This window comes from Manacus candei, unplaced genomic scaffold, assembly GCF_025592945.1.
Source record: "Manacus candei isolate 608988 ecotype Guabito, Panama unplaced genomic scaffold, ASM2559294v1 h1tg000050l, whole genome shotgun sequence".
In the NCBI taxonomy this organism is placed as follows: domain Eukaryota; kingdom Metazoa; phylum Chordata; class Aves; order Passeriformes; family Pipridae; genus Manacus; species Manacus candei.
Window position 1 is genome coordinate 1,706,049 of NW_026138098.1, and position 27,990 is coordinate 1,734,038.

The 27,990-nt window shown below is 43.8% G+C and overlaps 1 protein-coding gene across 3 annotated transcripts in view; it reads left to right on the top strand.

The window, feature by feature from the left end:
* The window catches only part of GRK5 (G protein-coupled receptor kinase 5), a 153,772-nt gene that overhangs the window by 45,724 nt on the left and 80,058 nt on the right, over positions 1–27,990 (top strand). For 2 of the 3 annotated variants that reach the window (XR_007906768.1, XM_051800384.1), the window contains exon 2: positions 18,775–18,870. Coding sequence is in view for 1 of the 3 variants with exons in the window: in XM_051800384.1 (XP_051656344.1) it covers positions 18,775–18,870 (96 nt within the window). In the remaining 2 variants the exon portion in view is untranslated. Of the gene's footprint in view, positions 1–18,774; positions 18,871–27,990 lie in introns of those variants that run through there. The other variant, XM_051800386.1, reaches the window with a different exon arrangement.

The following is a 27,990-nucleotide window of genomic DNA, read 5'->3' on the forward strand; positions in this document are numbered from 1 at the left end:
CTTGGGCATTTTTGTGGTTCTGAAAACTGGGTGGGTCATAGAAAAACAACATTCAGAAAGAAATAGTTTCAGAAAATTCAGAGGTATTTAAAAAGAACTGTAAAAGTTCACATAAAATTAAGTCTATTCTGACTGGAAGAGACAGAGATAACGACGAATTTTTTTTCTCCTTAAAATAATTTCCTTGAGCTCCTTCACAAGAATGGTGACAAAGCAACGCACGAAGTTGTGCTCTACGCTTCACTGCCTATCTTCTCACCCTCAGCTTAAAAATAACAGCTCTGTAGCACCTTCTGTTTTCTCGTGACGTCTACACACACTTCATGAATAATCTGTAGGGGGAACGCTGTGCTTGATCTCTGATTGGGATTTTCCCGTCTTACCCGGTGTTGACTTAACCCTGCTTCCAAGGAGTCAGGAGTAAAACGCCCATTGATTTGGGTGCGAGCAGATTTTGACTTTTCAGAAATGCTCAGCCATATGTGTTCTCCTTTTGGAAGTATCATGTGGTTGCATTTGGCCCATGTCGTGTTTTAGTCACTCAGAAAGAACACGCAGAGTTCCAGCCTGTCCTCACCTGCCCTCAGCACTGCAAGAGCTCAGGGCCTTAGGGAGGCTTCGAGGGCCAAAGGTTCTGCTCTTGTCCTGTTTTGGGGTTTTGCTTGTTTGTTTGTTTTTTCTTCCCAAATTTCAAGAAAACATATTTCTGTTCTAAGACAAAGGGAATACAAACATTTCTAATGTGCTGTGAAAACGAAATCTGAGGAAAAAAAATGCTTGAACTCAGCCTATATGTTTCATTTGGGAATAAATTATTTTATTCCTTGTGAAATAATGCAGTATTTTAAAAGGGGTAAAAATAGTTCGGAATCAAAAGTTGAAACACTGTTTTAACCTTATTGAAGACCTTCTGAATTTCCTTCATTTAAAAATAAAATGTCAGAAGTGACACATCTGTGAAACATTTACTTTTGGCTGATTGGTATTTTCTGAGGGGAAAAAAGTTTCACTGAAAATTTCTGTCTGGCTTTAAGGTTTCTCAGTCTTCAATGTATTTACACCCAGCAGTATCAAAGGGAAGCTTAGGAAATACTCTTGGTTCATGTTCTGTGCTAGGAGCTGATGGAGGGCAAGATGAAGGGCTTGCCTTGAGGTGGTGTGTAGCTGTAGTGAGGATGTGGACCTGCAGGCATGGTTTAGAGCCTGATGTGACATGTGAGTCTCAGCAGCTGTGAATTAGGAGCACAGCCCATTAAATCTGATGTTCTCCAAGGGTAATAGTCCCTGGCAGAGGGACTGGGTGAACAAGCCCATATCTGCTTCAGCCATCTCACCCAAGTCTGTCTGTGATCATGAGAGTTTCACAAGGTATTTACACAGCCTAACTCTTTGCCTAAAATAACGTCAGAAATCTGTGCCAGATGAAGGACTTAAAAACTAATCCTCCCTGGGTCCAAGGTTAACGTCCTTTCCTCTGGATTGTCTTTACTAGTAGCACGTCTGCTTAGTCATCTCTAAGGTGAGCTGAGCGTGCTGGGGAGAGCCCTTCTCCAGCCAGGGGTATAAGCAAATTAAAAAGACACAAATGCAGTTCATCTGTGCTTTCTCCCACATTCCTTGTGCCGTGTCCTACTGTCCCCGTGTGTTCTCCACTGTGGTCAATGAGGGATTTGCACTGGACATGGCACAGCCTTTAAGCACGATTCCTGATCTGGATCTGCTGCTTAAAGGATTTTCTGTCCCCCTCGTAACCGCCCGTGCCATCAAGGTTTTCCATGACTTTGTGAAAAATTAAATGCTGCCTTCATGTCAAAAGGTTGTCCTGCTTTAAAAACACTAGTTTGAGCAATATGAGTTGGAAGGGGAGTCAGCTTGAGACTTTGGAAATGTTTAAATCACCCACAAGAAATTTGTCTCAGACGTTTTTATGGTATTTCAGCTGAAGTTCCGTGAAAAGTACAAAAAATAACACTTTGACTAAAAACAAAGTCCCAAAACAAACAAAGCCATAATAAATAAATGCTTGCCAAGAGTCATAAAAACCTTAAACTGTGATTTAATATCCTGTCTTTCTTTTGTCTTAGTGGAAAAGGTCATATAGATGAAAGACATCTGCTGTTATATCTTGGATTTCAGGACAAGACCAAAGTCCTATTCTTGGCTTTTTTTTGTGTGACCAAATTGCCATGAATTCCTTCTATTCTGTTTTTTTAATATGTCAGCTTTTGAAGAGGATGAATAGGCCTGTGGCCAGTGATTTCAGGTGCCAGGGTGCATCCCCTGTATTTTATTCTTCAGAGGGATGCGTGGCTCCGTCAGCGCTGGGTGAAGGACATCCAGGTATGACTGGGTTCATCGGTGTCACATGGAGGTTCTGGCCAGAGCCAAGGCCTGGTGGCAGCTGGTGGTGAAACTTTGGCCATGATCAAGTCAGCCAACATAGGATTTCTTCTGTATATCACAGAGGACATGTCCTAGTGAGCTAAGTAGAGCCAGAGCAGGAGGGTTGAGCGCTGGCACACAGCTCACACACAGCTTATTGTTTGGACAGTTTTTGGCCCAGTTTTGGCCTACACCAGGTCTGAAGAGGACTTAGGCACAAATTCGTGCAGGGACTTCTTGATACAGGCCAGGAACTGTTTCCAAACCCCCCTTACTCATGTATCCTAATTGATGGTCCCACACAGCACACATGGGAGATGCCTCTACCCCGATGGGATGCCAGACATGATGTCTGGTTAGTCTGGTGGTGCTGGTAATGAGGGTTTCCAGCTTGCTGAAGGTGTGCAAGTATGCAGAAGAGAATTTAGAGCTCATGGAACAGAGAGACAGAGAGCAAGTGAGAGGGAACAGGACACTGCAGTCTACCCTAGGAATAGACTGAAATGAGGGAAGAGAAGAGCAAGAGGCTCCAAGCCTCTGTTCCTAGGGTTGCTTTCAAGAGTCAGAGGGATGTGGAGGTGCAGCAGTGCAGTTTGCAACAGGTCAGAGACAGAAGGTGGCATTGAAGGCTCATGAATGCTGATAGGCAACAGGAGGTGAAAAGAGGAGAAACCTGGAACACAGAAATAAGTGGTCAATGCTTGAAATGATAGAGATGGACAGAACTGGGGAAGACAGAAAGACAAGAGATGTCAGGGAGAAAGTGGAGGAAAACACCTGGTCTGACTTGTTCTTCATTGTTCTTTCCATCTTTATGTTTTTATTGAATCTGTTTGAAACATAGTCAGTTCTGGACAACAGTGCATTTACAATCCTTGATTGTTCCTGGCAACTTTTAATGTTTTTTCAGTAATACCACCCCTTTTTGAAATATGGGCCTTCCTCAGAAAGCAATTGTGTTGATGAGTGGGAAAACTGTGACCCTCTGAAGCCTCAGGGGATGAAATCCTAACCCTTGCTGAAGGCAAAGGCAGCATCCCCAGTGACAACAACGGGATCAGGATGTCGAGGGGAGTGATTTTGGCTGCGGTACTGTGAACTGGAAACTCTTCAGGGATGGGATCTCTGTTCATGCATTGCCTTGTACAAAGAGGTCCTGAATTTTTTGGCCTCCAGGCACTGCAGAAAAGCAAATGCTAATTGTCCTGTGAGCAGTGGAAGCAGTGAAATGTTGGTGCCATTGGGTTCTCTGGTGTCTGGTGAAGGGGGGGTGTCGGCCTTTTCTCAGCAGCTCTTTTTGCTCTCTCCAGCTGCTTGTTCCCTCAACAACAGGAAGGTGATGTGCAGCCCCCTGAGCTGCCATTTGGAGTTGGTGGAGGGGATCCACACCACACCTGTATGTGCATGGTGCACCCAGCAACACCCTGTGCTCCCTCTCTCCGGAGCTGGGCTGCTTAAAACACTCAGAGTTAAGAGAAATTGCAGAATGCTTTTCCCTCCAGCATCTAGCAACCCTAATTTTCTTAGGTCCTCTGACAATATCAACTGGAAAAATTACCAAGAAGAATGGGTCTGGTTTTATTTATTTTTTTGTTGTTGTTGTTTTGGGTTTGTTTTTTTTAATTAAAGCCGTGCATTTAAGCTGCATGTGATAACTTCTTTTCCCAGTTGCACATGTGGAGTGTCTCAACAGGACTGTAAAAGTCATGCTATTTTATGTGAGGGCAAAATTCATCTTTGAGCTGGAAAAGCTTTTGCTATTTTTGTTTGCAAAAGTGCTTTTAGGTCTTTAAGTAGAGGGCACTGCTGAAAAGCTAAGAGATGTGTTGGTTTTATTATTTTTATTAATATACTTTAAAAGCAACGCTGAAATATTTTGATATCTGAAGCCAAGGCAGCAAAGTGCAAACCACTTTGTCATCTACTAACGTGGAAAATGTGAAACAAAGTAGATGTACCTTCTACTGTTTTTCTTTCCCCTATCTTTGTTTCTCTACTTCTGGGAGATAAACATTTCTTTTTTTAATAATTGAGAACACTGCCTTTTTTGGCATAAAATACAAATATTTTATATTTATTTTTGCTATCACTGTAAGCACTCTTCCACATCTCCCATGTTATTCTCCCATGAAAAACTTCCTTACCAGGAAGGCTTGGGAAACAGTGCTTCTCCAGAAACACCCTGCATTTATAATTTTGTGCAGAGGGGACTCTTCAGTTAGGGTCCTTTTCTCCCCCTCTCTCAAGGGCCTTGCTGAAGGGCTTGCTGGCATGTGTGGTTCCCAAAGAAATCAGCTGAAATTGTAGGTGCTTGACATAGCTGGGCTCGAGGCTGTTGTGGTTGAGAACTAGTTCTGCTCTTGAGACACTGGTCAGGCTGTAGGGCAATCATTGCCTGCATTTCAAGAGGATTAAATATAGAAAAGCATGGAAAATAACTGAAATTCCTGCTATGGTAAGACTGACCAGTGACAGGAGCTGAGGGAATAACTTGAAGTTGTGTCAGGGGTGTTTAGGTTGGATATTGGAAAAAGGTTCTTCCCCCCCAGAGGTTGGTTGGGCACTGCCCAGGCTCCCCAGGGCAGTGGGCACAACCCCAAGGCTGCCAGAGCTCCAGGAGGGTTTGGATGATGCTCTCAGGGACATGGTGTGACTCCTGGGGATGGGCTTGTGCAGGGCCAGGAGCTGGACTCTGTGATCCTTGTGGGTCCCTTCCAGCTTGATATATTCTGTGACACTAGGATTCTGTGAAAGGTGAACCTTCAGCTTGGAAAAACCCCCGTGTCTTCGTGTATATGGGCCACTTGTATGTTTGCTGGAGGTTGTTAACTCCAGTCATTCCACTGAGGGTGGAAAGCACCACCAGGACAATTCTGCTTCCCCCTGCTGGCACCCCATGCCCCCTGTTGCTGTGGGAGAGGCTGAACAAGGCTCTGTGCTGGGCAAGGTCCATGCATGCCCACGGGCAGCTGGCGAGCCTGTGCCCAGAAGCGGAGGGCAGCCGGGGCTCCGGGCTTCCTGCCTCCTCTTGTTCCTCCATATCTCTCCCATGAGCACTGTTTTCAGCTGGGGTCCTGTTTGTGTTGTCGTCTTAAAACATCATTTGGAATGTTACCTTCAGCCAGCTGAAATTATTTCCTTTTTTGCCCCCTTACAGAGAGGGTTTATAAATATTGAGTTACGCAGGAAGCAAATTCTCCCGTTATCAGATTGTTCTGCAGTCACTTTTCTTTTCCTCAAAAGCATAATGGTGACCTTTATCAGTGCTCAGTCATTTGTTTCCTATTAAACACAAGTGATTAAGATACTGTTTGGCTTACTGGGAAGAGTTGCTGACCTGTTTTGTCTGTAAATGTATCTTTAAATTAGGAGACACCTGAAACTGGTAGGAAGTGGGCATTAACTGGCTTCAAGTTCCATAAGCACAGCTTGCAGTTTCCCAGTGGGATGTGGTAAATAGCCATCACCAAGATAATATTAATTACATTATCTCCCAGAGTGGTCCCCAGAGGTGCTAAAATAGTACATGTGCCACCTGGGCTTAGATGCTTAGACATGAAGATCAGCGTTTGCTGCGTCATGGGGGGAGCTGGATGAGATAAGGAGGCTTGGATTTTCTGGGTAGTTGCTTGGGGTTTTGCTCTCGTGAGTTTAAAAATCAGAATACCATCTAAAGCAATGGCTGGATTTCTTTTTTCTTCCCTGACACCTTAAAAGGAATGATAGTAACAACCCAAAATATGGATTTCATAAAACACCTGGACAGAAATGGTTTCTTCCAGCAGAGACTGTGTCTGCCTTGTAGATTTGTTCAGCTCTTGTCTGTCTGGTGGATGCCAGGTGGGCACATGCCCACATGCAGATCAGACCATGCTCACATTTTTTAGCCCCACAGACCCAGCAGCCTTTGTCCCCTGGGCACTGATGAGTGGTAGAAGCGAGAAGCAAACAAATATCCTGTTCAGTGGTGGCTTGTCCCTAACTTCTCCTTTGTTAATGAAGCTCAGCAGGCTGGATCCATGTGGGATGGAAGTGCATTGGCCTCAGAGGTGGAATTGACTCTGACCTGATAACCAGACTTTTCCGTCTGGGCTGGAAAAACATGAACCTGGTGGTTTGTTAGGGACATGCTGGCAGACACTTAAAGACAGCAATGCTCAAGGCACCATTATAATTAGCTCAGTCAGAGACTGAGCACATAGATTTGCTTGAAAACCAGCGTGTCTGTTCCCTGGTCATCATGACCTCTGTGGAAAACACTGCTGAAAGAATACTTACACTTTAGTCTCCTAATGCAATGTTACACGTCCTTGTTGTCAGAGTTATATATTACCACTATTAATTAAAGGTATCAGCATGTCCCATAAGGAGGGGAGTGACTTATGACATAAGAAGTGACTTTATGGTTCTCAGAAACTGACTGGTAGGTTGATACTGTATTTTTTAGTATTCAAAAAGTACTTTTTCCTTGTTTACAAAACTTAAATTAGACACCAGAGGGGTTCACATATATTTGGATGAATGGGAAAGATGTACCCTTCAGTCTCTTTCACAACAGCTCAAAACTAACATAAACACCTTAAAACAAAGGGAAGCTTTCATCCTTGTTCCTACAGCTACACATGAAAATCTGAATTGAAGTGAGATTGAGCAACAAGCAGAAAGTAAATAAGCAGACCTGATTCTTGACTGTGGAAGGAGTTGTTTCAGTAGAAAAGAATTAGCCAGCGTCACAAAATGTCACTAACTGGATGAAAGTGGTCCCCTTGTATTTCCTGGTTTCGTTACTCTTCCCATTGTGGCACCTTCCACTCAGAGATGCGTTGCTGAACCGGGGTTGTACAGGACAATAACAGAGGGATGCTTTCTGGGGAGGGGAAATGTAAAGAAAAATTTTGCTTCTGTAATATGTTCTGGTTTGGGGGTGTTTTTGTTTGGCTGGGCTTTTGTTTGTTTGGGGAGTTTTTGTTTTGGTTTTGGTGTTTGTTTTTTTTTTCCTATTGCATTCAGGTTTTCTTCCGAATGGGAGGAAACAAGCTCAGGTTGATTTTTATGGTGCAATTCACACTCTTCCAATTTTATTTTATTTTTTTATGCTTGTATATTCAAAGATCTGGATCTGAGGTGGTTTTTTTTTTAAATATAAGCCAACAATCTTTCTTTCCAAAGCGAGAATAATCTGTGGCTGCTTGGCCAGGCCCAGAGGGTTCTGGTTTGTGCTGGAGTCAGCAGCAGTTTGCTACGGTGACTTCGTTTGACCTGACAGGCTGGGACTGGCAACAGTCTCAGCTCCAGCCATCAAAACATTCCTTTGTAGCCAAGTGTCCTTCTGCTTTCTCTGAAATATCTGGTGTCAGTTGTAACAAGAGGGGAAACAGACGTTCGTCACCATTAATTCGCTGGACAATTAAACCGCTGATCTCTGACCTCCTGCCATTGTTGGCTTTCAGAGCCAGGGTAAAGACCCCGCAGATATCTGTTCTCTGTCATTCCCTGCGAGCTGTCCTAGTATTTTATTTACTCAAAGGCTTAGCTTTTGCCCACCACCAGCCAAATGTATATGCTTTGTAATAAAAATGGCTAATAAGCCGTCCCAGGCAGTGACATTAATCTCTGAGTGACGATAACAGCAAGCAAAGGGAACAACTGGCTGTCAGGGGAGCATGGGAGCAGGAATTATACATTTATTTAGATTTATGTACATATTAGAAGTGTCTGTCCCTGGCTGCAGCTGCTTTTGGTGCTTTGGGCTACGTTGGGCATCCAGGCCAGAGGCAGGGGCTTTCCAATGCGAGGTGGGGGATTGGCTCATGGTGCTGTTTTCTTCTTTCTTCATCTTCCAAGCTATGACAGTACCCAGCTTTTGCTCTCTCCTGGAGACCCTGGTGGCAGGATTATTGTTCTTGCTGGCCTGTTTCCACACTGCTCCCGGGGGGCTGATGGCCCAAATCAATACCTTGTTTTAATTCTGGCCCTAGGGCTGCGGTGAGAGCCAGTGGAAGTGCAGGACTTTGTGAGCAATGAGGAAATAGTTAATCCATCCCTGGCACAAAACTCTGTTTTGTGTTTATTAAGAGGTGCCAGCTCTGGGGTCGTGGTGGGTGGGTGGGAGGCGAGGCAGAGCGGGCCAGCTGCTTGCATGATCTGACGCTTACGCCATGCGGCCTTCGAGCCTCATTTTTCAGTCGCTGCTTTTGAAGCACTTCATTAGCTAACCAGAGGAACCCTCTGCCTTTGCTTTACAACAAGTTTCCTTGTTTTTTGTCTTCTACCTCCTGATTTTCTTTTTTTTTTTTTTTTTTTACTTCTTTTTGTGTTGAGTCCTTCAACTGGTAGCTATAGTAACACCCGTGAATGAGTGACTGTAGTGCACCGTCACAGCCCACTCCCCTCAGCAGAGCTCTGCCAGGCTGTCACACACCTGCAGTGGCTTGGCACCCTCTCTTATAGGGCTTTCTCTGAACAACAGACACAGTCTTAGTTAGCTTGGGAGCCAGCTCCATCCTCCTCACTATTTGCAGCTGCAGCCCACAATATATTGTGGCAGAAGGAGTGAGTCACTGGCAGAGCAATCTGTTGCAACAGATAATCACAGATTACCTCCATTAACCTGAATCCCTTCTGTAACCTTTTACAGTGATGATCCCAAATGCTGACGCATACAATACTGTTACCATCATGTCTTGGGCTGTCAGTAGTTTTTGAGGATGGTGTTTTCTATGATTTCAAGAGTGATTTATCAGGGCGTGCCAGCAACATCTACAGAAAGCAACTGTTGGTACCTTGTTGCTGGACAAGACGATGGGGCCAAAGACAGGCTTTGTAGCTAAGTAAGGGGGAAGTCCCCCCTAAAACTGACCATGTGCTTTCATATCAGTCCTGTGCAGCCTTTACACCCTTTCCCTGGCATCCATGTAGAATCTCTTCCCTCCCAGTCAAAGTCTGCACCAGCACCTTTTCCCCTCTGCCAACCTCTCACTGCAACTGGCAAATTCTTGCTGTAACCAGGCATTTCAGGGGGGCTTCATATCCCTCTCCAGGTTTCCTCTACAGCATATTTGAAGGACTTGTCATATATGTAGGGTTTAATTTATGCTTTATGTGTATGTCTCAGAATCTGATGAGTTACTGACCATAGAGAGCAGGGAGGATGGGCCAGGTCATTATCTGCTTTTGTGGTAAAGAAAGATGTGTCTGGTCCTGATCCCAGGCAGAAAGTGACCCATTCTGACAGACATTATGATGCTGTACTTTTCTTCCTTGCTGACTCTGGAAGCAAAAGGGCTGAAGTGTCACAGAAGAGAAGTTCCTCTAAAACAGTGTAGCCCATACACATCTACTGAGGAGGTTCCCAGCCCAGACATTTCCTCACTGCCCTTCTTCTCAAGTGCCCACATCAGCACCTTTGCAGGGCTTGTTTCACTGATGGTATTAAATGTGGAAGGAGAGACTGTGGTAATGCAGGGATTTGGTAGAATATTTGCACGTGTAGGCAGCACAAAGGGTCTGCAGAATCCCTTTGTATCAGGCTCTAGAGCTGAGACCTGTGTGTTGCATTCCTAAACATCTGGAGTCTGCCAGTCTGCCTGCCAGAGAACAGGGCTGAGTACTCAGGGACTTGAGAGATCTGCTCTTCTGTCTCTCTCACCAAGACTCTACACTATTTCTTTCTTACTTTCCTGGTAGCTGTTTTCCCAGCTCAGACATAAGCCATCAAAACTGAGAGAGTGTGCTGTGATTTATGTATGGAAAGCAAACCACGTCTGTATTTCTGGGTTCTTGTCAGAGCACCTCAAAGCTTTACTGATTCTACCAGTTGGTGGAACCAACAAATCAGTCAGGCCTAATAAAACAGCCTGTCTCAAGTAATTAATTTGTCATGGCTTTAACTAAAAGTCTTTCCTTTAGCCTTGTTGGTAAGTTCATTTGTGTGGGGGCAAAAAACCAGAATAGAACATAATTCTCAGAGCTTGGCTCCAGACTGCTGATAGGAACACTCAAATTCTCACCTCCCATCCAACTGGATCTCCTCCCCACAGCTCAGAAGTACTCCTTATAAAACTCAAATGTCAGGAACACAGAGGCTAAGTTCTTATTTTAGAGACTGCAGAACTATTTGTGGGAGAAAAAGCCCACACAGCTCTTTGACAGGGACAGTCAGAACCCGCATCGTTCCCTGCTCTGGAGTTTTTGCATGTTTTTCCTCTGGAAATGGCACCATAGTGTTCAGGAGAGCTGAGCCCCATATATTTGCCTGTAGCAGGAGAGGTTTCCTGGTGTGTTCCTTCTGCCTGTCTCATGCTGCCCGTTGTGCACTTGTGTTGGTAAAGGTCAGAATTGCACAACATGGAGCAGCAGATCAGCAGAGCCTCCTGAGACTTGTAATTTATCTCAGTGTCCAACTCGGACCCCCACATCCCTACAAGGTATTTTGGGTTTAGGGACCAACCTTAAGTATATTTGGGTTGTTTGAGGAACACCCAGGGCACCACACACACTCCTGGGCAGCCTACACGGGCTGCAAGTGGGTGATGAGTTCATGGAATCATGGAATATGCTGGCTTGGAAGGGACCCACAAGGATCATCAATTCCAACTGCTGACCCTGCACAGGAGCACCCCAAGTTGCATTTGCAGGTTTGGGTTTGGGGGGCATCAGTTGGCAGCTTGCAAACATGTTACTAAACAGGGTAATAAATACATGGAACAGGTCATAAATTTAAAAAGGCACTGCTTAAAGAGGAGTTCCTTCCTGCAAAGATGTTATCGAGCCCTATTCAAGCAGGATTTCTGCAGCACAGGTTTGCATTCTTCCTTTGGAAGAATGGGAAGCAGGTCTCCTACAGTCAGTGTAATTCACAGCTGTGCAAATTAATTCGAGGGAACTGGTAAGGAATGTGAGAATTTAAACATTCAGATATGGGGAGGCCACGTTCTTTCTTTAATTCTCATGTACTTCGAAGCGTGTGACAGTTGGGAACATTTCTGACAAAAGAATCTTCCTTTCGGAGAATGAAGTTTTGTCAAAAATTAAAGGGTTTGCAAGGGAGTGTCTTCCTAAAAGAAGAAAAAAAAAAGATTTAATTTTTCTAACTTCTTATTGACACTATAGAAACATCACTTTAATGAAGTAAAGAGTGTCAATTTACCATACCTGCTCTGTTCCAGCGATATAATATCTTAATACTCTATTTGATGTGTTCCATGATAATGTTTTGACGTTAAAGAACTGAGATGACTCAAATGTTATCGCAAAGAAATGGTTTAATTTCTTTAAATCAGAGTTTTTGTAGAACTTTGAGATACTGACTCTCAGCTCCAGTTTGGAGGAAGGTTCCACTGAGAGCTGCAGTGTTTTCAGAAGGGTGATAACCTTGATTCTCCACAGCTCTGTTCAAAAGGTTGGTCTCCCATAGTAATCATTGATGCTGAAGTGTTGCAGTCAATTTTTTTCTGTCAGCTACACCACTGATGGACAAAATCAATGCTTCCCAGATTCAGACATCATAGCCTCTGCATGTTCCTCCAAGAGAGCTTAGAGATCCAGAAACAGCTTCCAAGGGAGCACAGTGGCTCCACATTCACTTGCTGCATGGTCTCTTCAATTCTTGTTGCCAACTACAACGTCAAATATTATCCAGACAACTTTCAGTTTGAAGCCTCAGTTCTTCTGAACAGCCTGTTGGAATACCCAAGACATGGGAATGCATTCTAAACACACCAAAACTGCCTGGATTTGTGCCAGGAGCGTAGTTTACTTTGAGGTCAAGAATAAGAAGTTAAAATTTTGGGCTGCGCTTAATGTACTGTTTTAGATAATAGCTGGTTTTATAAGATTTACTGTTTGTTTTTTTTAATAGATTGTAAATCTTCAGTATACTTTGTATCTCCTGGATTATTTTTGTTTGTGATGTAAAAGCCAGCAATCTCTACTTGCTCACTCATCAGCTGCAGATAAACACAATACAGTTAAATACAAAGCATAAAAGAGAGAGACACCATAATAGACAAACTAGAGGTGCAGGGGAAAACTAAGTTGCACTGAGGGAAATTACATCACCAAACAAACTGCAGCAGTGAATTGTACACCCAGTATATGTGAACTGGCCCAAAAAACCCAAAGACAACTTGTTGGAGTAATCTCAAATATGCATTAAGAATCCCAGGGGAGGATGAAGGCAGAGTTGTATGGAGAATGCCACAGACTGGGATGCCTACTGGAGACTAACAGAAAAAATTAAAGGCCTGTTTTTTCAGTTTGGTTAAGATCCTTTGAATGTGCTCTGACTAGACATAAAGGTAGCTTATGTAAAGGCTTCTTTTATATTCCTAGAGTGGTACCAAAATGGCCTTGACATATGATAGTTAAGCCCTGAGGATCAATCTTCAAAGACTAATCCCTTAGTTTCCTCTGTCCCTTCAGGGCAGTGGATGTTATTAAAGCATACTATTAACAGTATTATTAACATATAAAATGTGTAGTTAAAGTTATGTTTCAGCCATTTATCGGTATTTACAGCACTACTTGATCTCTTATTTAAATCATAGGTAGACATCCCTGCAATTAAGTGTTTGTTTATGAACAGTGACTTCTGTAAGCCAATGTTAATAGGACTTTAGATGCCAGCTGTATACAAAATATTTTGCCCTCTGGTCCTCTCTCTGGTAGCCAGATTGCAAAGCCAGCCTGACTCTGCTGGGGAGAAGCTTGCATTTTTGCTTATGAAATTCCCCTCTCTGTGGTTCTGAAGGCTTAAACATGAAATACATCTGCTGTTCATTTCCAAAAAGCAATGGGATGTTTTACACAGCGGTTGTCAGGCTGAGGTATCTGTAGGAACATGCAGATGATTTATGAGCAAACACGCTGTGACAGCAGGGGAGATGGGCACAAAACTCTTATCGTGGTCTGGGACTATTTGGAGCCGTGTTCAAAAAAAGGCTGTGGGAGATAAAGGCAGATTGGCATCGATAAGAGGAGCTGTGTAACATGATTCTCTTTTGAGGGCATGTTATGGACTTTTTGTTGTGTCTTATAAAAGAGAGCCTCTCAGAGGCATTGCATCCCAGTGGATGGTGCACACCCACCTGCTTTTGAAAATCCAGCCCTCGTACTCTTCTCATTTGCCTTGGGCTGACATAGAAGGGGATCCATAAAGAGGTTCCTGAGGGTCTTGTAAGTGCTTGTTTTAAGCACAGGTTGGTCAGGAGTGTCATCTAAGATCTTGTAAGAATAAAACAGGGTTCATGGTTTGGGGTTTTTTTCTGCTTTGCCAGAGGAGGAGGGCAGGATGGAGGGAAGAGAGCAAGCATTGATTTTAATTCTTTGAAAACAAGCTGGTATTATTTGCTAGTGCAGCTGAGTGTAGGTGGCACTAATATGAAAGAAGAGTAGTGAACCTGGGAGAACTTCCATGTGAAACAGGTCTAATAAGGGTGAAACTGTTTGCCTTGGGGGCTAAATGTGTTAGACATGAAAAATGCCTAGGGGAAAACAATGGGCTGACAAGTTTTATTCATGCTGGCTCATTAGGAAGAGGCGCTGTAAGAAAATAAGCAGATTAAAATTGGTATTCTTTTCCTTCATAAATACATGGTTAAATTCTGGGACTCCCACCCACATGAGGCATGCAGGTACCCAACAGTTCAGGGCATTTACCAGGATCATGAGAACGGCCTGAATTTAAGTAACACAGATTCTTAAAAAGAAGAAGAAATTGTTTGGAAGCAATACATCTTCATGTTTTGTTAACCATATCTAATTAACAGGATGGAGAGGAACATTCCTGCTTTTCAAATACTTTAGAAGCAGCTTTCCAAGATCTTCCTCTGAAACTGCCTTTGGTCTGTCCTGTACTGGACAGACCTTAATGTAATATGGCAATTCCATATATACCCTATATATATATATATATAAACACCTTGATGGGAGAGAGTGAGTAAAAGAAGCATGGTGAGGGGAAGAGAAGAAGAAACACAGATATCTTTTGAGTGAAAATGGGATGCTAACCATGATTTTTTGGCTTTTAATATTTTTTGGAGTTTGTTTCACTGCTTTCACGTGCTGTGCAATCAAGGCCTTGCATTCCAAGCATACAGAGCTCCCTACTCTTGTTGGGAAGGCCTTGGATGACAACCTGGCTACTGTTGCCAAACAGAAGACACAAGCTGTAGTCATCCTCCAGTGATTTGTGGGTAGTTTACCTAAACTGGGTTAACTAGATTGCAGTTAGTACAGTTGGAGGCATTGAAATTTTAGGCTGCCTTGGGTCAGCCAGGCCTGGCAGTGTGGGATGTGATGCTGGCTTATCAACTTGAGCAAGAACAGAGCAATAGCAGGAAGCCAGCTCAGCCATGCTTAAAAGCCACCTTGCATGGTGGTGTGAGGCACAAATGCAATATGCTACAGGCATGAATTCACCCAACAATATGTTTTATTGTGTGCTGTGAAATATCTTCAATCAGCAGAGCAGGAGCATGGCTTGGTGCTGTCCTTAGCAGGATTAAAGGGCTCAGCACCTTGGCTGCTTCAGCTTCTTCTTCAACTCCTTCCTCTTTCTCTGATTTTTCATGTAATTTTGGACAAGCCACTTAATATCTCACAGGCTCAATAATGTGCAGGTATTTTCCTGTCTCCTCTCACTGTTAGGAGAGTAAGTATATCATGAATAATGGAGGGGGAAAAAAAGTAGGCACTTTAGGCTACGGGTAGCTCCTGCTTGCAAATGTTTTACATTTGTGCCTCTGGTTATGTCTCTCTCCTTGCAGGCAGAGATCAGAGCTAGATTTGCCATGTGGCATCACAAGATGATATGAAAAAAGCCATGTATTTTTCAGTAGGTAAGATGTAGAGCAAATGCTTTTGTTTCCTGCAGGACTGGTTGACATGCTGAAGAATTAGCTTCAACCCTCAGTTTGCAAATGCTGAGTTGTTAAGTGCCTGCCAGGGAGCAGAGCTGAGATTTCCTGCTTTTGCTGGCAGCTCACCTTTCATCATCAGCAACAAACCAAGATTTTAAAGTAGTCAGACCCTCCAACCCCACATGATGGAACTCACATCTAATACATGGCCCAGCTGTCAAGTCTTACCCTGAGAAGCTGCCTTGAAGATTGCAAATCCAGGGCAGAATAGATGGTGCGAAGGCAGCAATCAAGACAACGTGTGAAAAGCTTCCCTCTGCAACCTGCACAATGACTGACCTATTCAGAGAAACCTCCCCTTTTAGCTTTTAGCTCTGCTAGACAATTTACTCTGTCTCAGCTGTCTCACTTCATTATGTCCTTCAAACCCCCCAGAATGAACGTTTGGAGCCAGCAAACCCTGCTGGCTCCGCGAGAGAAGGCGGGAGCGGAAAGGTCAGGTCGATTAAAGCACTTGATCAGAATCTTTAACATAGAGACGTCACAGGCAAAGCAGCAACGCTACTTCACGCTCAGCTAAGAGCAAATGATTCATCAGGCAGGGCTGCTTATTTTTGGAGGATGGCCACAAAAGAGGAGAGAACACGCTGGCTGTATCGATCACGGTTGTAACAGGGGACCGCAGAGCCCTTCTCGGGTTTTGATGGAAATTTAATGTCGGAAATACATCATCCGATGTAAATATATCAATATATGTTTTACGTCGAGTGGATTTTAAAAGTGTTCTGGCCCGGCTTAGCGGGATCGTTTCACCCCTGCACAGATCTCAGAGCTGTCACTTGGAGCCAAGGGCTGTTTTGCAATGGTCTGCACTGCTTGATGCTGTGCTAAGATGCAACCATTTTGTGAGGACTTCTGTGAGGGTGGCTGGAGGAGCAGGTGTGCTCTGAAATCTCCAGTGCTCGGGCCTGGAAGGTTCCACCTTCAGTGGGTGAAGATGTACCACTGTTGAGCAGAGGGACCCTAAAGGATACTTTCATCTGGCTCACTCCCACTGCCTCCTGTGTCCAGAAATGTTTGGAATTACTGTTGGAGCAGGCACTGCTGCCCAAGCAGCTGCACAGCCCCAGAGCAGAGAGCTCCTGGCTGTCCTGCTGCAGCACCCCTGTCTGTCAGATCCTTGGGAAGAGCAGAGCAGGTCCCTGCAGTGGCAGAGGCAGCAACCAGGAATAAGGGGCACATGTTTGTACATGGAGGTGGGATGATCTACTCTAGAAGTTGACAGCCTGAGGAAGGGATACAGAAATCCAGATTCAAACCCTGTAACTGTCAAAGGGGGATCATTCATCTAACACCAGTCCAGCAGTTTCCCTCCTTGCTTTCCCCTTCCTTCCCATCCCTCCCCCAGTGCTAGATAATATGTACTTAATTCATTTAATTCCTGTGGAGCTTTGACATCAATGCACAGAACTCAGAGTTTACAAGAGTTCTTGGCAGGCTGGAGGGCCAACCGTGTCCTGGGGTGCCTCAGGCACAGCACTGCCAGAAGAGAGGGAGAAGAGGGACGAGCAGAGGTGGCAGCCTGGCACGCAGGAGCTGCTGGGCAGAGTTGCAAGAGTGGGCTTTTGGGAGATGAAAGTCAGTGAGGACCCTTTGGGTTGCTGAATCCAAGCCCTGTGGTCACTGGCAGCCAGAGCAGAGCCATGTGCCTCAGGAATTGGTGAACAGATGATCACAGTGCTCACCCCAGCCCACAAAATGCTTCTCAGCACCTTGTGTACCTAAGACCCTCAGCGTGCAAGAGCAGGGGAGCAGGACAGCCTCTCTGATGCTGTGGCTAGAGGGATGGGAAAGGAAATTACTTTAGCCAGCAGTGTTTGGGATGCACTGAAGAGGTGAGGTGGGAGCAGAATTCATTACAGACCCAGAGGGTACATCTGTGTTGCATAATACTATGTAGTGTGGAGACAGTCACAGCTCTCTGTGCTTTGCTGGAGTCTGATTCCTGGAAAGGGTCTCAGACTTCTGATTGTCTAAACAAGCTACTTCCTTTATGGCTGGTGCAGGTATCTGCTCTACACTGCATACTGTAGAAATGCAATCAGTTTCTGTGATTAAGAAGTTTTAAAATAACTCAAGGCAGACTCTGTGATGGGAAAACCATTGGCCACCAAAAGCAAAGGAATAAAACTGACATGCAAAAGAAGCACTCCTATGCCAAAGGTTCTGTGTGATCAGGAACGCCCTACAGAGTGCAGTACTTGGCATTTTTTTCTGAGGGTCATGTTTCCTCTGTGGTGGTCTGCTGCCTTTTGAGTCAATGCTCTCCTAATTTAGCCTGCAATGTCATGTGGGACCTAACACATCCTCAGTCTGCAACTGTGACTCTGCCAGCCCCTCTACAAAATTAACTCAGCTCTGAATTAGTCATTCGATGTGCCAGTGCATGTAAAATAGACTCAAGTGAATCAGATTTTGTGTGCAGGGACTGAACTGCAGCACAGACAGAGACTTGGAGAATCCCAGCCTGCCTCTGGGCTGTCTCATCCAGGGGGATAGTCCCAGCAAGGAGCAAAGTGAGGTTTACTGGAAGCACTACCTTTGCTGGTCAGAGCCCCCTGGGCAGCTCAGATGTGGCGCCCAGAGATGCCAGGGGTGCCTGCAGCGAGGTGTTTATGGAGAGACATGGATGAGGGAGATTCATCAGCATGGAAAGGCTGAGGGTCTCGTTCAGTCAGAGCTGGAGGAAGCCAGCTGGGTCATGCACCTTGAGAACAGTTCAGTTCAGGAGATCTGGAGGAGTGAGAAGGAGGGAAAAGAATCAATAAGAGATGTTTTCCTCATGAGACCATTATGTTAATTTTCTCCCACTGTTCTGTGGAAGCAGCAGTGGCCAGAGTGTGTAACACTAGCAGTAATTCCATGTTGGCAGTACCTGTAATGGGAGGCAGGGGGGATGGTGATAATTGAATTTTGGTCTTCAGTCTCCAGCACTTCTTTTGCCATGGAGTCAGGCAAAAAAAATCCCCCAGAAGGGGAATATCCAGATTGAAAAGGTGTGGGCTGTAATTTTACAAGATTATTTGACTTGTGTGAAATGGCTGTTGGTTGGGGCAGAGGTGATGTTGGAGATGCTTGGTTCAGCACTGTCATCTGAACTGGACCTGGTGGGCCACAAACCTGGACTCCCAACTTTTAGCAATCTCATCTTCTGCCAGATGCCACCTCCTTGGTCTGGTTAAGGCCAAACAAGCTCAGATTTATCTGTATCATAGAATCATAGAATGACTGGGGTTGGAAGGGACCTTAAAGCTCATCATGTTCCAACTCCCCTGCCATGAGCAGGGACATCTTCCACTATCCCAGGTTGTTCCAAGCCCCATCCAACCTGGCCTTGGACACTTCCAGGGATCTACCTGTGTCTCATCTTTAATTATTACTGGTATCCATAAGAACTGTGACTGGGCTGGTGAACTCTGGGTGTGACTATGCCCCCTAAAGCAATCTAATCCTGACGTTTCTTTCTCTGCAGGGGGTGGAGGGAAACGCAAAGGCAAAAGCAAAAAGTGGAAGGAAATCTTGAAATTCCCTCACATTAGCCAGTGTGAAGATCTCCGAAGAACCATAGGTAAGAGCCTTTCCCTTCTTTGGAAGTATTGCATAAATAAAACTCAGTACCTACCTACCAGGACCGTTGTGGCTGTAAAAAGACATTCAGAAATGGGTCTCTCCATCACATCCTGCATTCCCTTCTAATAAGGAGCTCTTTATCAGGGAGGAAATGAGACTTGCTGATTGTAGTTGAAGGTCAGTATTAATTATAGTCTGGATATGATGTTTGAAGCAACAGGCACTACCTCTGCCAGGCTCAGCAGCACCATCCTCTATTCAAACCACAACCATGACACTGCTTTATGTAGGTTTTTATAGGACATATACAAATTTTTTTTACTTAATTTGTTTTATCTGTGTGGGCCAAACACTGCAGATTTGGAAGAGAGCTTACAATGGCCATTTTTGTAGCACTGCCTTTCTCCTGCTCATACCTGCCAAATTTTAGCATGTTTTTGGCTGCTGCCTTGGCAAACAGGGCTAGCAGCTATCTCCTTCTGCATTCTCCTCTGGAAAGCCCAGCATTACTGGTCTCACCACAAAAGGTTAACTTCAGCATTTGAGGCTTCTTTTCTCCCCTACACATCAAATCCAGCCACTGGCAAGGAATGAATGAAAGGCAAGAATCTGTAACAACTGAGATAACAGGCAGCATAATTTGTCTAACTTGGGTGAACTCCTGGGGTCTGAGTGACAGTGCCCTGGCACTATTTACCTTAGAAATTCACAGCGTGTTTATGCAGAGAAAATATGTGGAATGTTTTGAAAGTCTTTTCATGGTCTCCTTCAGTAAAATTTTCTCCTCTCATCTTCTGCTGCAGAGCTAAAAGGAGGTAAAGAAAAGAGGGGAGGCAGTGGAAGAGGGTGTAGGTTTTCCCCAGTTTATGGTCACTCGACAAACACACAAACCCTGACCAATTTCTGAAGGTACAGAACCTGCTGAAAGCAAATCTGACTTAATATATTGTAATCTGCAAAAGGAATTCTCCCTGTTGTTCTACCAGCCTTGGTTTCTGCAGGGGGAAAATGGCTCCAGATAAAATGCTGCTCTTTACGAAGGTGTAGTATCCTAAAAAGAGTGGTCTCAAAAAAGTTAAGTCTGCCAATTATTTCAGTTTCTGAAATGCTATTTCTGGCTTTTTTTTTTTCTCTTTTGTGTGTGTGTGTGTGTGTGTGTGTGTGCTTTGTCCTAAATGCAATTTGGTTTGAATTTTTTGCATGAATGATTTGGTGAAGTAACCGACCCTTGTGTGATCTCTGGATGGATTTGGCTTCGTGACAATGATTACCTGTTGACTGGGAATTTTAGCAGCTGACTTTTCCACAGTGGGAAATAAGGTCCAAATCCTTGTTCTGTGACTCTGATTTTTATTGAGTGGCTTTCCTGCTGAGCTGGATGTGATTACACAGGGAATGAGGCACTGCTAAGCCTCAGTGAGGTCATCTGCCCTTGCTGGCTCTACCATTTTCAGCTGATCCAGCTGAGGTTGAAACATCCCAGACAAACAGTTGTCTGAACTTCTCCTTGCTCACACAGGGTACCTGGCACACCTTGGATGGGTCTATAGCATTAAGTGGTTTTCATGTGTGTGGTTGGTCTGAGGTGCTCAGGATGGATCTGTTCATGTGCAGATCCCTCGCTCTGGGCACCCAGGAACAATTTCTGGTGGTTGCAGTCTGGCCTTAAACTGCTTCTTTTACTGCCTCTGCTAAGGAAGAACCATTTCCCTGGCTTTAACCCTTCATTTTCTGCAAGTCATTTAAAAGGATCTCAGGGTTTCAGATCTCAGGTGTTTCCAGAGGTGATTTTATCAGGGAATGTACTGAAAAATCTTTCTTGGACCATCAGCTGAACTGCTCTGTGACTTGCAGGGAATTCAGCTTTTTGGTGTGTCTGCCCATCAGACCCTCCCCTAACAATTTCTTAACCCACTAGTCAGTGCTAATAATGAAACAGAGACCCCAAAAAGGCTTTTTCCTCCAAGGCCAGGTTGGATGGGGTTTTTAGAGGAAGGTCCCTGCCTACAGCAGGGGGATTGGAACTAGGTGATCTTTCCAACCTTCCAATCCAAACCATGATTCTATGATTCTAAACTTTGTACAAGGAAAAGGCTGCAGCCTAATTCAGTTTGTTTAGAGACCAAGACAAATATGGGCAGGTTCTGCTCCTCACAGACCTCTTTGCTGCCTGTTCACCTCCCAGCACTTTTGGTCAGACAGAGTCTTGCCACTTTGGTTAAAAAGAAAATCACACCGAGTCTTGGAGTGTTGCATGAGCTGGAGCTCCAGGCTGTTGAGGTTTTGTTGTACTCCTCTTTTTTGGATGCTTCCCAAGAGCCTCCAGGGAAAGGCTTGAGGCAGGGGTGGGATGGACTTTTTGGTTCAGGCTGAGCATGGGCTGCACAGTGTAGTTTAATGCAGCCCTAAGCAATGGGTGGAAAATGCTGCTGTTGTGATTGTGGCAGTGCAGCCTGCATGTGTGTGTAGCTGCCCACATCTGGGTGTAAAAACGTGTGTGCGTTTGCACCCCGCTAAGGTGTACTGAAAAGAGTCTGTGTCTTAAAAAAAATAGTGTAGTGTGAAAAGAAATCTGGGAAAAACAGGAAGGCTGAAATAAACCAAGGGTCTGCGACCTGTGTTGACACAATTATGAGTCAGTTCATACCTTTTGGTTACCTCTGTGTTTACAGGAGACTCTGTGTTTGACTATCCATCATCTGGTGTCTTACTGAAAGACTTGCTTAGTAAAGCCCTTTTTTCCCCTCCTTCTTGTGAACAGAAATAAAAATCAAAACACCTGAGAGAAACACTGCTTTTTGATAAATAAACAAACACTGGAAACATCTTTATTAAAAGTGCCATTTAGCCAAGGAGCTATTTTTTTGGATTGCACTTAAAAGCAACCTCTTTTCTCCTTTCTTTTTTGTCCAAAGTATGCAACACCTTTTGCAGGGAAGTTCAGTGGCCTTCATTGTGTGCTAATTAAACAGGCATGGGGAGCAGGGATGCTACACTGATACCTTTACTGGGCTGAGTGAGGCTTGTATACCATGAATGGCTGATATATGTTTCCATTTGCAGCCCTCTTCCTGGCTGTATTTAATTGTATTAAAACAGTCAGCCCTTTCCAGGTGGGAAAATTTCCATATTGGCATTAGAAGCCTTTTCAAGCAGCGAAAACTGATGTTTGAGACACTACTTACCATGACTCATGGTGGGGTTCTGCTGCCTTTAAAGCTCATAGCTGATAGCTCAGCAAAAGAGGGATGTTTCAGGGGAAGAGAAAAAATATCAAGGAGCAGCTTTAAAAGTTCCTACATTTGACTCTGCACGAAGAGGTGCCTCAGGTTTGAGATACCCACTAGTTTAAAGGCCATCAGTAAGCAAAAGTGTAAGAAAAGGTTGCAATTTTGAAGGCCAGAGTGTCGTTTTGATGATAAAAGATGCTGGATGTCTGTAAATACTTCTGAATGACGCAAAAGGTTCTCTTGGTTAAAAGTGTGGAATTTTTATTTATTTTGCTCAGGCCCATTCTGTGCTTTTTTCTTCCGTAAAAAAAACTGCTTGGGTGAAAGAGTTGATTATTCTGATCTTTGGCAAATCTGCTTTCACAACTGTCCAAATGCTATATAATAAATCAAGATTTTTTTTTTTCCCCCCAAACTGCCACAGAATGTGTCTGTGTTTGTTACATAGAGTGATTTGTTGCATTATTGCAGAAAACTTTTTTAACTCCTTCGGTAAATCCGTTTCTGGTTGTGTGTTGTGCTCAGATAGAAGAGAAACTCTGAGGATTTCTCGTGTTAAATATTTATATTTAGTGAAATTTCACAGTCAGAAAGTTCAGCCCCATTAATACTAATTTGTCCATTCTTGGTTTAAAAAGAGCAAATAAATCCTTCCTATGCCATTTAACCTCTTACATGGCATTAGCTTGAGCTTCCAATTCTGGCAGGTTCTTTTCAGTGTTGTTAAAAATACACATCTGTGTGAGAAACACTTTGTAGAGATGGTGAACAGAGTAAGTGGGACAAAATCAAAGCCACAGAGTTCACATGCTCTTTCTTCACATGCAACTTTTTACAAAAACCGGCTCTTTTTTTCCCCCCTCACTTTTCTCTGGGGTATTGTACTTTCTTCAGACGTGATCAAGACCTTCCCCTACAGGATTTTTTTTGGTCACTGTGGAGTTTATCTACCCAGAGGCACACTGATGGTGCAGGCTCTGCAATGGGACTCAGACCTACGTAAAGGAGGTTTTCTGAGCTGCCAGATGGGTGCTGATGGCAACAACCAAGGAGCTGCAGTGTGGACATCAACGACACAGAGACGCTTGAGTATTTATCAGGCTTCCTAGGAATGCTTTGCAGCCTGCACTGAGCTCCATCCTGTGGCAGAAAGGCTGCTGCTATCCCCGGGTTATCTCATTTAAAGGCAGCTTGGGCCGCCCTGCTCTGCTCCAGGGTGCTGGGATATCTTTCAGGAATTCCCATCAGCAGTTTTTGGGCTCCTTGGCTTCAGGGGTTTGCCAGCACTGCAGGGATAAACACACGGGTGAGGGGTTTTGGTAAAGCCAAGTGTGATTTTCCAGGCTTGCTGGTGAGGGAATGTTGATTGAGGGATCATGTATGTCTGTGGGACCGTGCCCCACTCCATCTGGGAACAGGGACAGACCCAGGGCTGTGTCTGCTGGGATATGGAATGGGGATAGGATTGGGAATGGAGATGTGGCGGCAAAATACAGCTCCACATGCAGATCCCAGAGCCTGAGACTATGTGGTGGTGTCACATATAAGGTTCAGGCACTGAAAGTGGGAAAGAGAAGTCATCAAAGACCAGGCTGATCAAAACCACGAAGCAGTAGCCCATTTTCTCTCCACTGACTCCTTCACTCCTGATGTTTACAGTGATTAAAAAGCAAGGTTGGGAAATGTAATCCTGAAGCCAACAAATAGATCAAAGCAAGGAATTGCAGCTTGCCTTCCACTGTAAATAACCAAGCTCAGGTGGTTAAAACTTCTGTGATTGTTTTGTAGTATTGGTCTGAATACTACACCGAAGGCTGGTCTCAAGTTTTTGGCTAAAACTAGAGTTTAATTTTTGAGAATTTTTTTTTTTTTTGTAGAAAGCATCATCTTTCCTTGGAAAAAAACCCCACATTTTTATTGGAAATAGTTTTTCAACAAGTAGTCAGGATTCCATGGCATGACATATCAGCAGGGGGAATTGTGTCCTGTTTTCTTTCCAAATATACATACTGTATAATTGTTACACTGTTAATCGAGATATGTCTGTAGGGAAATTCATATTATTTAAGGCCCAAGTTGATAAATGGGCTCACAAAGAATTATCCATCTACACAGGGTGTCCCTTTAATCTGCATCAGCCCTGGGGTCACCAGGACCCACGGGCTGGTTGTGGCAGGGCAGTGTGGATAATCCCATAGACGGTGAAGCAGTTCCTAAAGAAAACCTCTCTGGATGGGTTATCCTCTGTGGTGGTTGTCTGCAGGGCGAGCACAGAAAGAGCAGAGAGAAAGGAACCCAAGAAGGACTGAAAACAAAGTTGGAAGGACTGCTGAGAGCTGTGGGGAGGATTTATTGCTCTGGAAAAAGTTATGCAGATTTTTTTTGGATAAAGTTAATGCAGAAAAAACCCTCGAACTGATTCATTTCTAAAGAAGAGAGAAAGTCCTTCCCCTTGACAGTGCCCATTTCATACACTTCTTTTCTCCTCGCTTTATCTTTCCCTTCCTGCTGCAGCAGGCAGAACTTTCCCCTCTCTTCCTTGAGCCAGAAGGTCTCTGTTGCTCCTTGGAAGCACAGTTTATGTAATCTTTCCAGCATAGACCTTGCCTTCAGGGTTGCCCTGCAGTTTCTTGGATGTGACGTCCTGTCCCATATCATGAATACATCTAAATTAAATTAGATACTCTTCAGGGGCAGGAACTGGCCACATGATAGAAACTGGTCCAGCACATGAAATGATATGGCTGACGTCAAAACCATACTGTTTGTTTACAAACCCACAGTTGGTTCAGCTCCTTTCTTTAAAATCCTTCAGATTCAACTATAATTCCATCATAAACATAGGTTTCCAGTGCTCTAATGTGGACAAACAGAGCAATGTTTGGTGCCCTTGCAAGATTGGCTGCATCCAGTTTATAGCGATGGGTGGAATTGAGAAGGGTTGGGGGTTTTTTCCTGCCTTTTTTTTTTTTTTAATGCCATCACAGAAAATATGTGAAAAACAAGCTGTTTTATGCATCTAGTGAGACTCAAGACTAACACTGGGAGAACAGGCTTCTTGCAGGCTGCTTGTGCTTGACAGCTTCCAGGCCGGGAAGGGGACGCAGGGGAAATGAGTTGAAATGATCTCAGTCCACGTTCTATTTACAGAATTTATTTCACAAGACTTAATCCATTAAGTATTACCTTGGCAGGGTCAACCCAGAAAGAAACCAAGAAAGATGTTGCTACTCTCCCATAAAGAATGGGCAGCAAATCCACATCTCCCTACCCAACAGCGAGCCCGCCCTCGTCACCGTTCAATAGAAAGCCTCCTAAGGAACAAATATTGTCACTAAACCTCTATATTTGTGTTTTGTGGCAGAGACAAACTAGCCTTTGCAAATTGAGAAGGAAAAAAAAAAAAAATGCCACGACACACTTGGAATTACTTTCCGTACAGTGATACGCAGGAAAGGAATTAGAGGAGAATGTATCCTTTAAAAGGATCCATTTCATCTCTCGTTGAAAATAGAAGTAGATATTGTGAGCTGCAGGGTTTTTCATTATCTTATTAGGTAACATGAGTCATTAAGCCTAATTAATACTTATGCAGTGATTTGGAATTGTAAAATGCTATAGAATTGCTCACGGGTCCTGTTAAATGGTAGTACTTGGTTGTTAGGGAAATTTATTTGGAAAGCAATTTAACATTTGCTGGATGTGGGGAATGAGAGGTAGGGCTGCATTTATGGTGAAAACTTGCTCTTCTCTCTGCTGGACCCACTTGTAGCTTTGCTCCTGGTAGTGATGGGGAGGTGGTGGCTCTGCTCAGCTCTGCTGGAGTCAGTGAGAAAGTTTCCCTTAAATTAAGTTGCACAGAAGCCCTCTTATACTGGAAAGAGGGAACTGCAGGGAGGGAAAAGGGAGAGAAAAGATCTATCAGACCTACATTATAGGGATGCTGTGAAGTGAACAGCCTGAAATCCTCACCTTTGGGGATGCACTCAGGCTTTTAGGGAGGGATGGGATTAACCTCAGCTAATGCTTCTTGAGGAAAAGAACTCATTTGGTAGTTGGGAGAGGAAGCATTATTCTGACTTGGCTTCTGCTGGTTATTACAGAGGCCTCCAGGATTGTGGCTGGGCTTTGCTTTGGGCTTTGCTGGGAACAGTCATGCTGCAAGTATGGCAGGCTGAAAATGCTGCAGGTCAGGCTACAGGAACATAAGAGACTGAGCCCTCGATGGAGACATTTTGTAACAAAACACAGCTTTTTTTGTAAAAAAGTGGAGCTGTTATTCTGGTTAAAACTGGAAACCTAATTTTTGTCTCTTTTATTTCCTCCTTCCTTTTTTTTTTTCATGGAAGAGGGGCAGGAGAAAAAGAAGCATCCTATTCTTTACTTAAAACCAGAAAATAAGTGGTAATCTTAATTTATATGGAAGTCACCCAAAGACCATAAAATATTTGGAGTGAAGCAAAATTCACATTTTTTGTCTGTCTATCTATCTATCTCTGTTTTGAATATCTGCAAAATATAAAAGTAATCTTATACCTCTTTTTTCAACTTTATCTCTGTCTTGGTAGCACTGCTTTTACTGAAGCACTCTTTACCACAAAGTGTAATTCTTTAGCATGAGGTGCAGTTTTTGCTTTAGTTATGAAGGTCCTTGATCAGTGCACTTCAGTTCTACTGGTTTGTTATCTTTTCTTGACAGTACACACATAAATAAATGAGTATAAATTCAATATTTCACTTTTAAGTATAACTTAGGGCACTGCAAATTATTTTATGGGTCAGCAGGGTTGGGATTCTTACTCCTTGTAAATCTGTGTCTGAGGTGAGACCCCAGATAAAGTGTCTTAGTGGGACTAAGGCCCATTGTTGTCCTTGTGCTGGTGATTTCTGGCTTTCAAGGGGAAGAGAGGTTGTGTGCTTTTAGGATGATCCCACACCTAACTTTTAGTTCTGGTTTTAAGGCAAAGTGTGAGGGAACTCACCTGGGAATGTGATTTTTTGGTGCTTTGGCTGAATCCTTGAAGTCATTGAGAAATTCCATTTATTTTTCAGAAAATCACTATATGCTGCTTTGAAAACACTTTGGAGGTGATAATTGGAATTATTTCTGTGTTCTGTAGATCAGAAATCAGGGCATGGCCATGAATTCTGTTAAATATTGCTATTAAAATAGAAACCCCACTCGACAGGATCAAAGCAGGAGCTATGAGGCAACTTCTGAATAGAGCTCCTGGTTATGCCAGTACTATTATTTACTTACTAATCACATTTTTTACCATGCTAAACTAATGCCAGGGAATTCTAAGACAAGTAAAATAAAATATTCTGTACCTTAAACTGCTGTCTTTTAGCAGAATAATGGAAGGGATGAGTGAAAGCACAGTGTAGGGAAGGGAAAGAAAATCATAGAGCAGGATGGTATAATCTAAACTATGAAAAGTCTCCCAAGTTTGGGCAGGGATTTTGTTGAAGAACTCACTGGTAAATCTCAGTGCAAAAATGGTTCAACAAATAGTCTGAACTCTTATAATCCTTAAAAAAATACGTTATGGACCAAGACATTGAAGTCACAATTAAATTTGCACATTAAGAAAAACAAGAAGGTTTTACCGTTCCAGAAGAATTCCTGATTAATTTCAGAAGATGGGAAGTCTCTATGGTATTCAATGACCCACAAAAAAAATAAAAGCTCAGCAGGTAGCTAGGAAATACTTTGTACCTGCCAGATTTCCCCATCCTCCAGCCCTGCACCAGCATCACATTTGTACAGTGGCACATTGAAGGTCTCTTGACGTCACACTGATTTTCTGAGCTCTCGCTCGGACAAGTTAGGCCAGTGTTGACAGATTGGTGGGGGCTGTTCTCAAGAGCAACAGGACCTGGCTCCA